Source organism: Dermacentor andersoni, chromosome 2 (genome assembly GCF_023375885.2).
Source record: "Dermacentor andersoni chromosome 2, qqDerAnde1_hic_scaffold, whole genome shotgun sequence".
Taxonomy (NCBI): domain Eukaryota; kingdom Metazoa; phylum Arthropoda; class Arachnida; order Ixodida; family Ixodidae; genus Dermacentor; species Dermacentor andersoni.
This window is the reverse complement of record NC_092815.1, coordinates 111224107-111239101: the sequence shown is the minus strand read 5'-3', so window position 1 is coordinate 111239101 and position 14995 is coordinate 111224107. Positions and strand designations below refer to the sequence as shown.

At 47.6% G+C, this 14995-nt stretch overlaps 2 protein-coding genes across 2 annotated transcripts in view; both read left to right on the top strand.

Moving 5' to 3' along the window:
* LOC126541216 (sodium channel protein type 4 subunit alpha A-like) overlaps nucleotides 1–13422 on the top strand; it is a 36629-nt gene extending 23207 nt beyond the window's left edge. The window contains exons 14-19 of the mRNA XM_050187898.3: nucleotides 1310–1353; nucleotides 4140–4347; nucleotides 5733–5900; nucleotides 7629–7748; nucleotides 10669–10929; nucleotides 13175–13422. Coding sequence (XP_050043855.2) covers nucleotides 1310–1353; nucleotides 4140–4347; nucleotides 5733–5900; nucleotides 7629–7748; nucleotides 10669–10929; nucleotides 13175–13393 — 1020 coding nt within the window. The 3' untranslated portion in view covers nucleotides 13394–13422. The remainder of the gene's footprint in view (nucleotides 1–1309; nucleotides 1354–4139; nucleotides 4348–5732; nucleotides 5901–7628; nucleotides 7749–10668; nucleotides 10930–13174) is intronic.
* A 952-nt stretch (nucleotides 13423–14374) lies between these two features.
* The window catches only part of LOC126541242 (sodium channel protein type 4 subunit alpha B-like), a 42078-nt gene continuing 41457 nt past the window's right edge, over nucleotides 14375–14995 (top strand). The window contains exon 1 of the mRNA XM_050187937.3: nucleotides 14375–14585. The gene's annotated coding sequence lies outside the window, so the exon portion shown is untranslated. The remainder of the gene's footprint in view (nucleotides 14586–14995) is intronic.

Below are 14995 nucleotides of genomic sequence, written 5' to 3'. Positions count from 1 at the left end.
AGTTGCCACTCCAGAATTTTTCGTAAAACATCCTTGATTGTGCGTGAGCACAACGCTCACATACTTGGACTATTTTTTCTTACCTGCTTTGGCCATACGAGTGTAGCTAGTGTAGGAAGTTGACATTTTATTGCGATAGCAATTATATGGACACTTCAGGCGCATTTTTGCCGTCGCCGTCACCGTGATGTTCCGTATAAAGTCCAAGGGCGATATTACCGTCGCCGCGGGCCGCATGCTGTAGGTGCGAGGGAAAGCGCGTGAGTGGAGCCGGCGATCATGGCTCAATATTGCGCGCGCAAGGGAGGAAGCGCGCCGACTTCCTTCGCGCGAAAGATCGCGGGGGAGGAGAGAGAGGGGCGGCGTTGTACTTGGGCAGCAACTGTATATTGCGCGACTGCACCCGAGGGGCACTGGTGATCGCGGCTCAATCTCGCGCGTGCGAGGGAGGAAAGCGGGGAGGTAACGCGCTGTCTTTGGTCGCTCTCATTGCGGCGGGGGGATGTGAGGCGGAGTTGTACTCCGGCAGCAGCTGCGCATTGCGCGACCGCGCGCCCTATCTTGAAAGCGATCTGCATCGTGGGCTGATTCTAGCTGCGACGGTGGCTCATACCTTTGTTCTCGCCGCTCAGTTTGCGTTGAAGCGATGCCTCAGCTTGGCTGTCGCTTCACTTTGAGAATCAGCCTCCCATGGGTTCTCTTGAATTTTGTTGGAAGAAACCTGATAGTACCTACGCTCTGTCTGCTCGGTTCATCAAATTTTCAGACTGATAATTTTTCTTGCCTGCCTGTAGCGATTGCTTGAAAATCGCGTTTGGTGTACCGCTCCACGAGCGTAGATGAGTTCCTAAGAGCTGACGCTGCCACCTGTCGCGTGCACGCACGAGGCATGTGGCACAAACGGACGATATACCTGGACCTGGACGATATACAGGGCGAAGCCCGATTTTCGGCGGAAGTGCTCTTAACCAATAAATGCTGTAATAAAGCATACGCATAAATGGGCTCTCAGCTTCTTTTAATGTGTGCAGAACAACTTACGCCAGCAGAGCCGCCAGCTCCGAGCACTCTCTTCTTTCCTGTCTCTCTCATCTCTTCATACCTTTCTCTTCTTCATTCCTTCCCCAGAATGTTTGACTCATTGTCAGGTGTCAGAAGCACGCTAGACAGTTCCGGCAGATTTTACACAAGTAAAACACGCTTCCGCACTTCTCTTTCATTATCGCGAGATGAGGCGTTCTACGAAATAAGCGCATTTGTTGCAAGTTGTCGCTTTTTGGTAATATTGCATTCTTTGCCCGATTTGCAGCATCCATTCTATGAGGAGACGCACGCACTTCCCACCGCAGAGAGGTAAGTGCATAGACTGTTTTTTTTTTTTTTTCGGACGATCACATGTATCTTGTCTTGGAGATGTGGCAATATCATGGTGCCATTGCTGGTGACCGCGTGACGAACATTCGTGCGATCCGCCATCATTATCATGCCAGTTGATACGCGTGTTCTCTGGGACAGCGTTTACACATTAAAGAGCGCTGTCCGCCTGTTACGCCCATATTGTTGTGTAGATGTCAAACGGAATGGTTGTATTATTTTTTATTATTTATGTATTATTGAATGATTGTAATGATCTAATTTTTAATATTGAGCGGCAGTTGGCGCCAAGCACATTGCGCTGAACCATTCCACAGTTGACAGCTGCGCCAGGACACAGCCTATAGCGAGTGTCGGAGGCAAAGTGGGAGGGGCGTGATAAACATAAGCCGTGACACCTACGATCGTTGATCACGAAGCAGCGGTGCTGGAAATCTGAAAATGTCCAAGTACGCATTCTCTGCATGACTGGGCGTTTGCAATCGAGCTTAGAAGAGCGAGCATTCCCGAAGTGGCAGCTCGGGATAGCCATACAGGTGCGTAACACCGAGACGAGCGATGGAGCGTTGATCCTTGTGGTTATTATTGTCGCCTCATCTTCTTCACATCCCTAGCGGCCAGTGGCGGCTAGTGTTGGGGTGATAAACGATAGCTTCGCCGCGCCCCTTGGCAGCACCACCTAGATAGCACAAGGCCTGTTCACTACGCTTCATGACGTCATGCTACTTGGCCCGAAATTTCTATTGCCAAGGCTGGCGTGACGAAAGCGGCGACGTCAAAGTCACTGTTGCTTACTCGGGAGCATCCCCATTAGATTCTATGGCAGTCGGGCCAAGTAGCATGACGTCATGGATAGGAGTGCACAGGCCTTGTGCTATCTACGTGGTGTTGCCCTTGGTCGGTACAAGGTGCATATTAGGTTGTGGATATAACGGTGCGCTAGATCTTATTTTTCTCTCATTTCTGTTTCCGCGGCGAACGTTCCGCATGCTCTTGTATAAAAAAGAAAAAAAAAAACACCTCTGTTAAACCACATTTTTCTGCTTCTGCCACATACGCTGTCAGACTGGGCGTATTTCAGCAACATACGCGAAAATTCTGGTCATTTTGTTCGCGTCTCTGCTGTTGGGCTGCTAAGCACGAGGTCGCGAGATCGAATGCCGGCCACGGCGGCCGCATTTCGATGGGTACGAAACGCGAAAACATCCGTGCGCTTAGATTTAAGTGCACGTTAAAGAACCCCGGGGTGGTCCAAATTTCCGGAGTCCCCCCACTACGGCGTGCCTAATAACCAGATCGTGCTTTTGGCACGTAAAACCCCAGAATTTTTTTTTTTTTAATTTCGCTCGCTTCTCTCACTTGGCCAAGGCGGCGCACTTGCCCCCTTCCCATTCAATGCCCCTGTAAACCATAACTGCTAAATTCAAAGCTCGTGCGATGGCACAGAGGGACGTCGATCGCTGTGCTCGGCGAATCGACGGCCTGGACAAGCAACGCGGTGAGTAAATAACGGTACGGGGATCGAACAAGTGACTCACGCAGGTGACGCAGAACTGAGTGGCTTAAAGGGCAATCTTTCAGAAAAGCCTTGGCCCGCCCCGCTGTAAACCTAAAGACATCTTCTATGACGCCAGTGACCGTTACATATGCATCCAACTTTGTATTTATCTTGTTCCTTTAGAAACTCCTGTCCGGAGTCTGCGTATAGTGCGTCATGCTGTTGCAAATAATTCAGCCCCTTTATAGATACACTGGCGAGCAACGATAGCTTAATTTACCCGATGAAGTGTTTTAAATAGACGATTTGCATATATTTGGCAAAAGAAATCGGGTATTACAGGAGAAAATGAACAAAGTGTCCCCGTTTGAATTTCGCATCGAAATTGAGTTTGACATTGCGGATATGTATTTTTTCTTTTTGGCATGCTTAGGCCGTTTTTGCTGAGAAAAAAAGTTATCAAAATTCACCAGGCTGAATCTTTGGTTATCTTAGAATGCACTCTAATCACTGTTTATTGATAAACTACTAGATATTCTAGAGCAGGCGCTGTCCAGTTCTTATGACGTCACGGGATGGTAGTGCGCTCAAAATAAAAAAAAAGCTTGTCAAATGAGACAAGGTCGATGTACATAGTATTTATGTGCACTGAAATTGCGGTGCATGGGGGGATGGGGGGACATTCAAGGTCATGCAATGTTGAATAACTGCATGATATTCCTCAATAATTTAGTTAGTTATGGGGTTTTACGTGCCAAAACCACTTTCTCATTATGAGGCACGCCGTAGTGCAGGACTCCGGAAATTTTGACCGCCTGGGGTTCTTTAACGTGCACCCAAATCTAAGTACACGGGTGTTTTCGCACTTCGCCCCCATCGAAATGCGGCCGCCGTGGCCGGGATTCGATCCCGCGACCTCGTGCTCAGCAGCCCAACACCATAGCCACTGAGCAACCACGGCGGGTCCTCAATAATTTGTGTTATTTTCATTCCATAGTCAGAACTAATTCTTTCTAGACGACCTATGTCTTTTATTCATGTCGAAATTTTTCATTCGCTCTTTTCACCGCACATTTCCCGCATAGCAGGTGCGTAGTACGTCCATCCAGCTTAACATAATGTTTATCTTCAGTGTCTCTTTAAAGAAATAAAAGTATCATTTGCTAGTTAGCGTCAGGTCTCACGTACACTTGCGTAAATCATTCGTCTTCGTAATTTACGCTGTTTGGACCAGGAAGGGCGGTGCGTGCTTCGTCTTTGTTCTCAGGACCCCCGGCTGGGCGAGAAACGCGTGGCACGCGGCGCAGCGCCGAGCCGAAGTCCTGACCAGCCACCGCGCGTTCCGGCTCCTCGTGGCCCTTCTCATTGTGCTCAGCAGCATCGTGTTGGTGAGGGCTTCGCATCTGCAAGCGGGCCACGCTCGCTTTACACTGACGGTGGATCGTGCATCCTGCGGTAACCACATACACGCCAGTGTATGCGTACACACACGCCCGCACAACACGCACAACACACACACTAACGAACGCGCACACAGGCACGCACGCACGCACTCGGACGCACATACACAGGTATACACAAAACAATTTCGTGAACAACTAAGCAGTTATGAGTTGTGAATGCGAAAGCATCAATGTCCAAATGGACGCAGCTGAGCGGACCTTCGTGTTTTGCGCTGCGAGTAATGTATATAGCGGCATGAGCTGCCCGAGCCAGAAAGCAGCAGCAGCAGCCTGCGGTGCCAGCGCCGCATGCCACCGACGTCCTGCGCGACGAGACACCGAGGAAGCAGCAGCGGCCACCAAGGCCGGCAGGCGCGCACAGCAGCGAAGCCCAGTGACGGTGAGAGAGAGAGATGCGAACCACGCGCTGGCTTCAAAGAGCGAGACGGCGGCCCACGCACGCGCGCGTCACGTGACTGCCTCGCCGACGAAAACCCGTCTCGCTCCGCGGCGTCGCGTCGCCGTATCGGCTCCATCGAGACACGCTGGTGACGTGGCGTCGCGGCGATACTCTCTCCCCTCATGCAACACCGTCTCGTGACATGGCGTCGCAGCCAATGGGAATTTCGGTGCCGTTTCGCTGCTACAGACGCCGGATTTTCGCTCAATGGGCCATTTGAAGCTTTTGCATCAAAAATGAATAAGACCTAGTAGAATTACGAGAGCTTTTAACCGCATGTCAACTTTAGAATGGCGACGAGAAAGCCACGTCTTTAACTCACTCGAGCTGCCTCGCTTAGAAAATAACGTGTTACGAAAATAATTTGAAACACCGGTGTGAATAAGCTTTCGGGCAACTTCTTGCTGCGCGACATAAAGCACATGAACAACATTAGTTAGGCTGAAAATTATTCACGAGTTTCTGTGTGGCTTAATATAATCTCTCTCTAGCTTTTTTTCATCGGATGTGGCGCATGCGTTATCGTTTCAAAGCGCTAGCTGACATGGGAGAAGTGCGCATGCGTCTGCAGTCTGCAGGTAGAGTATCGGACTCTATAACGCTGAAGGAGCCTGGTTCGAATCCCATCGGACCATCGGATACGTATCTTTTATTTAAGAAGCCCGAAACTAGGCTAGACAGGAACCCATACCGCAGAGTGCCTAGTACGGGCAGAGAATGCTTCGCGCGTTAAGACACGCGAGGACTTATCCTATGCGCGTTTACCTGGGTGTGCGACGTGGCATGGCAACTCAGCCAGTCATGCATTGACACGTTGTATAGTCCCAAAAGATCGCACCCGAACCTTCATCACGCCAATGTCAGAGGCGCTGGCTATGCGTTTAGGTTCATTTTAACTCGCTGTAGCGCTTGCAAATTGTGAAGCGAGTGCTTTGCGTTTCGGCGGACGCGCACGCAGTGCCTCGAAGGTGGCCGGAGCACGGGCAAGGTGCGTGGCCGACTGGAGCTGGCGAGTGCGCTGCTCACCGTGCTGCTGAGCGTGGACGTTGCCCTGGTGCTGGTCGCGAAGGGCCCCCACGCCTACTTCTCTTCGGGATGGCACCTGCTCGACTTCATCGTGCAGTCGGTACGCGCCGCCATTTCCGTCAGTGCGCAGGACTGTCGGTCACACGGAGACCTCGCGTTGCGCAGAGCCGAACGTGGAAGTTCATTCACTCAGTGGATGAAAAAAATTTAAGCACTAGAGAGGTCTGCCTATACGTATCGCAGATGGGTCTATATTTGTTTAGGCGGTCTCGTTATACCTGATGCCTTAGGTTTGAACGGTTAACATGGCGGCTTCATGACGACGACACCAGACAAACCATGAGGTTTTGAATAAGTTACCAAGTTCGGCGTCACCATAACTTGACCGCGCTGCTAGCCATCTAGCATACGTAACTCATCATGAGCGACTAGAGTGCCTTGACAAATTTCGGTCTACCCGTCGAACGTCGGACCGTTTTGCCGAGACACTGATTTCGAGCTTACTTTTTCGCCCAAAACCTTTCAAAGCCCATCTTCTGTTAACAGCTCGCTCTTTGTACTCCTAAAAGCGGAAAAAGCTTTAGCGGGCTTTTATGGGCAATGCTTGAACGAGCAGGGCGTATAAACACCATAACCGTAATTCAGAAGTCAAGAGTACAACCAAAGCTCCGCCGTTACTTTGAAAGCACGAGTGCCCATCGTGTCGCCGCCAAATTGAGACGAACACAATAATCTGCAAAGGACCACCAACGACCCCTGAAGTCATGGCTGGCTGTTGGATATTTGAGATCAAAGCCAACAGCTGGTCGATCAAGCTGTGCTGATGGGCAGACGGAGGCATCACTTGGGTCATTTACGGTGGTGCGCGAAACGAACTGCTCACACGTGAGTGTGGATGAGGGCACGGGGATACCGAAGAAAGAAACGTCGAGGATAGTGATCGGTTGACAACCATACACAAGGAAAAAGGGCGAGTACCCCGTAGTGCGTTGGACGGCCGTGTTGTATGCGAAAGTGACGAATGGTAGAATGATATCCCGATTGGTGTGGTCAGGGTTGATGTACATTGATATCATGTCGGACAGCGTGCGATGAAAGCGCTCTGTGAGGCCATTAGTTTGAGGGTGGTAGCTGGAAGTCCTTTTACGGATGGTATTGGACGCACGGAGAACATCGTCGAGAAGTTCCCCACTTGTCCTTCCGCGGTCGCTCTGAAGGACACGTAGGGCTCCGTGCCGTAAAAAGATGGCTTCCAATATATATGTAATTGGCGAACTGGTACTCAAAATCCTTCATTGGGATCTTGCTCTGAATTCGAGTTACAATGCTGAACGTGTCATCGGGTCACCCTTTCCTTTTTTTGATTCATCGTAGCCTCAGTTGCTCTTGCGCCATAGGACCCTGCATAACTTACTTTTCATTTCGACAACATTCTTGCCGTGGTCTCATGCGGGGCCGTACTGTGAACACGAATGGCAAGTTACTGTGTTGAGCGAGACGAAGAGTAACAGAGGGGCCCGATGTTGGTTAGCCACAGCGTAACAACCGCATGAAGTCAACAGATTATGAAGCCAAGAAAAGTGCATGAGAAACTAACTGTAGTTTTTAATTTAAATGTAGAAATAACAAGGCAAATGGAAGCGGACGTGTCGCCTGCTTGAGGTCCATTGCGGAATTTGCCTGCAATAATTTTGCCTTGGCCGATACCCGGTTTAGCGTATAGAGGAATGGAGTCGTAACTCCGCAGCAGAGTCATCGTTATGGGCTTATGGCGAGATGTGGCAGCATTAGTTGGTGTACGCCGTAACTGTTCGCAATTTGTTTGCAGACATCGCTGCTCTACGAGGTTCTGGACGTGATCGGCGTGCAGGGCTCGGTGATCAACGTGCTGCGCTCCACCAGGGCGCTGAGACCCGTGCGAATCGTGTCCCTCTTGCCCGGGATGAAGGTGGGCATTCTCCTCTTATCGTCCCTCAATGGTTGAGCTATAGTCTATGGATCAATGAACCCGAGCAGTAGATTGGTTCGGCTATTGAATGGGGTGATCCAAGAGCTAAACGATCTAAATCAATCAATCAATCAATCAATCAATCAATCAATCAATCAATCAATCAATCAATCAATCAATCAATCAATCAATCAATCAATCAATCAATCAATCAATCAATCAATCAATCAATCAATCAATCAATCAATCAATCATCGATCGAGCGAGCGACCGATCAACCGATTCGGTAGACGGTGATTTGCTAATTGCATCAGCACTGGGTCAGTAAATCGATAAGGTGGTCAATATAGTATAAAACATGAACAGCTTCTCGATATTGAACAGCAGACAGTCTAGCCGAGTGTAATGCAGTCATGTAAAGTGCTCGTGGTCGTCATCAGGTCGCAGCTGCTGCAGTGAATCTCCGTGCGTGGTATAGCTTCCAACGCCAACTGTTCACTTAGGACAAACAGCTTGAGTTCTATCGAGAAGAAAGGACGCAGCCAGCGTTCAAAACCAGGGTGTCGAACATGAATAATTACCGGTTCGGTTGGTGTCCAACGCGCTCTGATTTTGTTCCGGCTCAATTCGGGTTTGGAGAAATAAAAATCTGTAACTGCTCACGAACCAGTTGGCAACACTGAACTGATTCGCAAACCGGTTCGGCGGAGTTAATTTTATCTTGCCCCATGGCGATATGGTGCATAGCACTGTCGACTTGTTCGCATGGCGCATGCACAAGTTTCATCAAGAGCAGGCAGAAAATTACGAATGAATCACACAGACACTGGGGAATTTTCATGTGCATATTAAAGACAGAGGTAATTAGCGAGAGTCCCTGCGTTAGCGCAAGGTCTGCGTACCTTTCACACTCGTTACTTTGACTCCAGCAGTTAGTAAATTTTCGTTTCGCTTCAGGTTTGTACTACAGGACTGCTGGTGAGCGAACCGCGGCACGTGATCTATGGTGCACATGTAGAAGACAGCGCGAATTCACATTGTATTACACAAATTACAACTTCAATCTTATAGTCTGTAGCAAGTAAAGGAGCCAGCATTATACATTTCGCTCCGTTTGCTACTTATTTAGAAGCAGGTGAGGGCATTCATGTTCTTGAACGATTAACGTGCTATGGGCGCCACGAATATTTTATACAACTCGAAGAGCGTTGTACTCTGCTTGGCTAAGCACTAAACGTGCGTTGAACGATGAGACGTAACAAAAGCAGATTTCGCGTGCCCTTTACAGCCGCGTTTACCGCTGACTGAGGAGGTGACGACATTCGTTAGCGACCGCAGTGTTTGGTTACAATAAGTCATGCAGCTGAACTCGATGATACCCCTCCTCGAGGACATCGTCCTTTCCGCTCTCCGTGTTTATCTCGTTTATCTAGTTTAGTAACAAGTTGACCTAATGGCCGAATCGGTATCATCGCCAGAAATGTTGATTCCGCGGAGCCCCTGAAACAACTTTTCGGCCGCGGAACACAGCTAGCATCACCGAAATCAATCAATCAATCAATCAATCAATCAATCAATCAATCAATCAATCAATCAATCAATCAATCAATCAATCAATCAATCAATCAATCAATCAATCAATCAATCAATCAATCAATCAATCAATCAATCTTTATTTCCAACGAAGGTTGGGGGTCCCTCAGGCGAAAAGCGGTAGGAAACCGCTTGAAATTGCCTTTGGGCCCATACACATGGCAACGGTTTCGCAGTTCGGTTCTGCAAAAACTAACAGATTTACAATAGTGGAATTATTATACATAATAATACGAAAAAAAAGTAAGTAGTACAAATACAATGAAGGCAATCAATGCATGCATGCATTCTCAGCGTTAAGTAGTCTAGTCAAAACGTGCAAAGCCACCCGTGTGCGTATGACGCAGATAACAATGAACTCTATGCTAAACGTTGATAAACATTCTAATCATAATAGGACGTATTATAAAATGATTAAGAAAGAATTAGAAAAATTCACACATCTCTTTTTTGGTGAACGTAGCAGAGCCGACATCTATCTGTTCATGTTTATTGAGCAAAGACGGCAGTTTAAACTTCAGGGACTGCAGAAATCAGGCCGCGCGCCGGCAAAGAACGAGCCACCTGTCGGCGCTGCGGGTACGCGAGTCGCTGTGTTGTATGCGCATGTTAGGTAGACTTTTAATAAACGCCTTAAACTGTTCATTTGCAAATGAGTAACTACATGGTAAACGAAAATCGAACATATATTTCATACTAATTATTTTATAACGAGAGAACATTGTATCCGTACTACTGTTGCGCGTGGGACGTTTGCAATATATATACCGAAGAAATCTCTTTTGCAATATGTGAATTGTATTTAAGTTACGTGCAGTTGTGGTGCCCCAAACTAATACGCAATAACTTATACGGGTAGAAAAAGAAGCGCATGGTAAATCTGGAGCTTATATCTTGCTCTGGAAGAAAGTGTCTACATTGTGGCAGAACACCAACAGCACGTGATAATGATAACATAAGGAGTACAAGCGTCTCTGCCGAGCTGGCCGTAGTTACCAGCGCATTCCCGTCCTCTATCCCCATTCTCGCACACTTGTAGGTCGTAACATCCAGCCTTTTGAAAAAGTAGTTACTCGAACGACCGTGCAAACTACCGACCACCCATTGCCGCTTATATGCTTAAACCGCTTCGTTCCGAACTGTTAACCAGTATCATCCTCTCGGTTCAGGTTAAATTAGGGCTCAGGCAGGTTCCGAAACTATCGGTTCGGGTTACTTTCGACACCCTGTTCAAAACAGATATATATAGAAGTTCATAGGCGTATAAAAATGAGTCCCCATGGAAAGAGACGGCAAGTATATATAGTCGTGCATTGGTCGCGTGCAGCTCCTAGTGGACGCGCTGGCCTCGTCGGTGCCGTCCATCGGCAACGTGCTCGTGGTGTGCGCCTTCATATGGATCATCTTCGGCGTGGTGGGCGTCAGCATGTTCGCGGGCCGCCTGTGGCACTGCGTAGACGCCAGGGGACAGCCGCTCGACCCCGACCTGGTGCCCGACCGCGCCACCTGTCACATGCTGGGCTTCTCCTGGACCAACGAGAACGTCCACTTCGACAACCTGGCCGAAGCGTCGCTCGCGCTGCTCCAGGTGCGGGGCAGACGAACCAGCCTAAACGACGCCTAATGCGCGCGCAACTGTAATCTCGTACTGAGAATCTTGGTTGACTCGGCGTGGGCCTCCTCTTTTGCTTTATTGGTTTGCCGGTCTTGGTGTGTATGTGCTGCGGGCAATGCGTGCGTGAGAGTATGCCTTGTGTGCGTAACTGTCACGGGTGTGCATTTTGTGTGCGTTATCTGTGTTACGTGCGATTATTGTCTTTGTTGGGCGTGCGCATGTGTGTCAAGTGTGCGTGTGCTTGGGTGCGAGTGTCCTTTTGCCATGCCACCAATAAGATAAGCTGACTTTTTCGCCATCCTGTAGAGCACGTTGACGCCAACGTTTGTCCACCTTTTGTTTTGTCATCGCGGTAGCGCCAGACATCACAGTCTACGGGGTGATCACTTTTAAGTTATCCGGATTTTTTTTTTTAAATATCGCGTGTTGCAGATAGCGTAATTCTAGTCTTTGAGCTATATTATTCAGAGAGGCGGACGTTACTTGCACGAGAAATCGAGACACATGTTTAACTAATTAAACAAGTTCACTAATTTTTCATTACTTTGCGGCACACATTGCAATTTATGAATTGTAGCCGGTGAGTTTGCAAGGCGTATTCAATTGGCAAGAATTTCCAGAAAGACAACAGATATGCGCCATCAAACTCGGCGTAAAAATGCACAGTTGTTGCACTGTATTTTTTAACAAAACGATCTTTTATACATTGAAGCACTAAAGCAACTGGAACACCCATGTATTTCTCCCGCACTTTGGGAAATAATATGTAGAAACTGGTGTCATCCTGAAGATTAATTAACTTCAAGTGGACACGTCTTGCGATCTCACCGGCTACATCCGCAAATTGCGATATGCGCCGTTAAGTAATTGTTAAGAAGTTATTTGGGGGATTTTTGTTAATTAGTTGAACATGTGCTTCGAATTTCCGTGCTAGTAATATCCACCTCTTGAATAACCCTGCAGCCCGAGGACAAGAATTATGCTATCTGCCACATGCAATTTTTAAAAATTCCGTATAACTTGAAAATGATGGTCCGTATAGAGCCGCTCTGCTGTAGTGCCGCTAAAAACAGGAGCACATTCGCCAAAAGTTGTTGGCGACTTTTGGTGAATCTCATATCTCTCGTATAGTCTCGTATCTCATAGATAGCACGGTATTGTCTCAGGCATCATCATATAAGTATTTAGGTATTCACCTCACGCATAACCTTTCATGGGCCACGCATGTCAACACGATTTGTGCGAAAGCTTTAAGGACACTGGGATATCTGCGCAGAAACTTGCGAAATTCTCCTAACAATGTTAGAAAACTGGCCTATCTAACACTTGTGCGGCCACAGCTAGAATATGCAGCATCCATTTGGTCCCCACATCAAAACTACTTAATTAACTTACTAGAATCCATACAAAATAGAGCCGCTCGCTTCATTACACGTAACTACAGTCCCCTTTCGAGCGTAACACAGATAAAACTTGATATCTCCCTTGAGCCACTACATATTCGTCGTTCAATCGATCCTTTATGTTTATTTCATAAATATCGCGACTGCACCAGGCAATCTGCGTTACCTCTAGAATCGCCGTCACGCATTTCGAGCCGTTTACATAATCAGTACAGCATCAAGCGCATATATGGAAGAACACAAGCCTTCAATTCATCAGCCCTTCCACGTGCCATCGTTCTTTGGAATGATCTTCCCGATAATATTGCATCCATATGCAACCATCAATCATTCCATAATCAGCTGCGCGAATATTTTCAAGTGACATCGTGACGTTAAACCTTCTCTTTTATAAAATATTGCACTTTTTGGCTATTGTGTTTTTGTAAACCCCTGCTTTATTATTTTTTTCTTGAGTCATGTGTCATACATTTGTGCTGTATTTGTACACTTCAATTATTTTTTGTACTTTTCTCTTATGTTTGTTGCTGCTTTTTTTGTACTAGCCCTGTGCAATGCTTTCCCTTTCCCTTTTTTGACCTGTATATTTTGCATTTCTTATAATATCCTTGTTCGTCCCCCTTACTCAATGGCCTCTGGGCCCTGTAAGGTATTGTGAATAAATAAATAAATAAATAAATAAATAAATAAATAAATAAATAAATAAATAAAAATGTCAGTGGCTGTGCCGATTTCCTTGGGCCTGCAGTGATCTCTCGCCTCGGTCGTTCGCCCAGTGTTTCGACATACGCGCCGATTGTTGTGTACCCGCGCAGGTGGCGACCTTCGAGGGCTGGATCGAGGTGATCGAGAACGTGTTGGACATCGAGGGCGTCGACCTGCAGCCCCGACGGGAGGCCAACCCCTGGTCGCTGATCTACTTCGCCATCTTCCTCGTCATCGGCGCTTTCCTCGTGTTCAACCTGTTCGTCGGCGTCGTCATCGACAACTTCTACGCCAAGAAGCGACAGGCTAGTTTTTTTGCTGCTCACTGAAAATACATTCCGCCCGAAATTGTGCGTATGTGATGTATACATATGTACCCTCCGTCATTTTTCTTATTTATTTTTTTTTCTAACGTTAACACAATATTTAAAAGTCGCCTGTGGAATATAGCACGAATGTATTCATTGAGATGGATTACTCGAGGAGGCAGACATTACTCGCACTGAAAGTCTAATTGGCTGATTAACAAAATTGCACTAAAGTTTTTAAGTAGTTACTTTAGATCACGTATCGCGATGTACGATTCAAGCCAGTAATTTAATAGGAACGAATTTTGAAACTATTGCCACTTTTGAGATAAGCGCTTTCAAACTTGCGCTAAAATTGCACTGTTGTTCCACTTACTTTTTCTTAACAAAACGCCTTTCTATACATTGAAGCTCAAAAATTACTGGAACACCAGTGCATTTCGCTGCAAACTTTGGGAACGCGTACCTCGAAATTAATGTCATCTTCAGAATTCGTTCCAAGTGGATATGACTTTCCAAGTCACCGGCTGCTATTCGTAAATGACAGTATGTACCGTGTCACTCTAAAAAGTTAATTAGCGAAACTTTCATACCGGACACGTCTTTCATCCTGCTACATTTTTCATAATACACGCTCATTTTTGTTACAGACGTGTTTGCTGCTTCTGTATACCGTGTACTGGCGCACTAGTTCTTGGCTATGCTAGGCGACGTCTTGATTGGCCTCGGGAAGTCTCGTAGCAGGCCGAAAGCTTGAGCAGAAAGCAGCCGTAGCTTTGCGTGGGCGTCACTAGCCTTTACAGCGCTGATGCGGTTTTCGCTACAGGACCATTACATTTTGCTTTCAGCGTGTGTGACGCGAAACTTAAGAAGAAAGAGCAATTGGACAGAAAGAAAGAGCTCCGTTTATGTACGTTAGTTCTTCGCGCCACACACGTTGACAAAGTAATGTACGAACTGTGACCCACCATCTATTTGAGCCGGAACGGGTGTCGACAACGATATCACGGAGGCGCAGTGCCCGCGGATGAGGAACGCGTCACACGCGCGTGCCGCAGCTGGAGGAGGTCCACTCGGAGCCCACGGCAAGCGAGAGTCAACGCCGGTACGCGCGTTCTCTCCGCCGCCTGCTCGCCCAGAGGCCCGTCAGCTTGGTGGCCAGGCCGGCCGGGAGGGTCCGAGGATTTCTCTACGACGTGGCCGCCAGCAAGGAGTGAGTGAGACAACGTCCGGGCTCTGTCGGTCGCATTTTCTGTATTCAAACTGTCGGATCAAATTTATGCACCATTAAGAAAAACAACATTGCTGCATCTTGCTACGCACAGATGGTGTGGTGCCAGTAAGCTGGGGAACTCAAGCTGGACTTTTATTGTCGGTTAACGGCGAACAATAACAATGTTAATAATAATGTCATACAAACCGATAATCGAATCGAGCCGAGTAAACATCGAAGCGCGTACCGATTGGGCATTCGTCTTCGAGAACGCGCACGGAGAAATGTCCCTCGATGTATTTGATATCTGACACGAAGTGCAGGGCAGTGCTGCTCCTCGAGTGAAGTAGTCGGCGTGCTTTAGCAATGGTGCTCGATGATTCTGCAAATAGAGATTCGTAACGAGACAC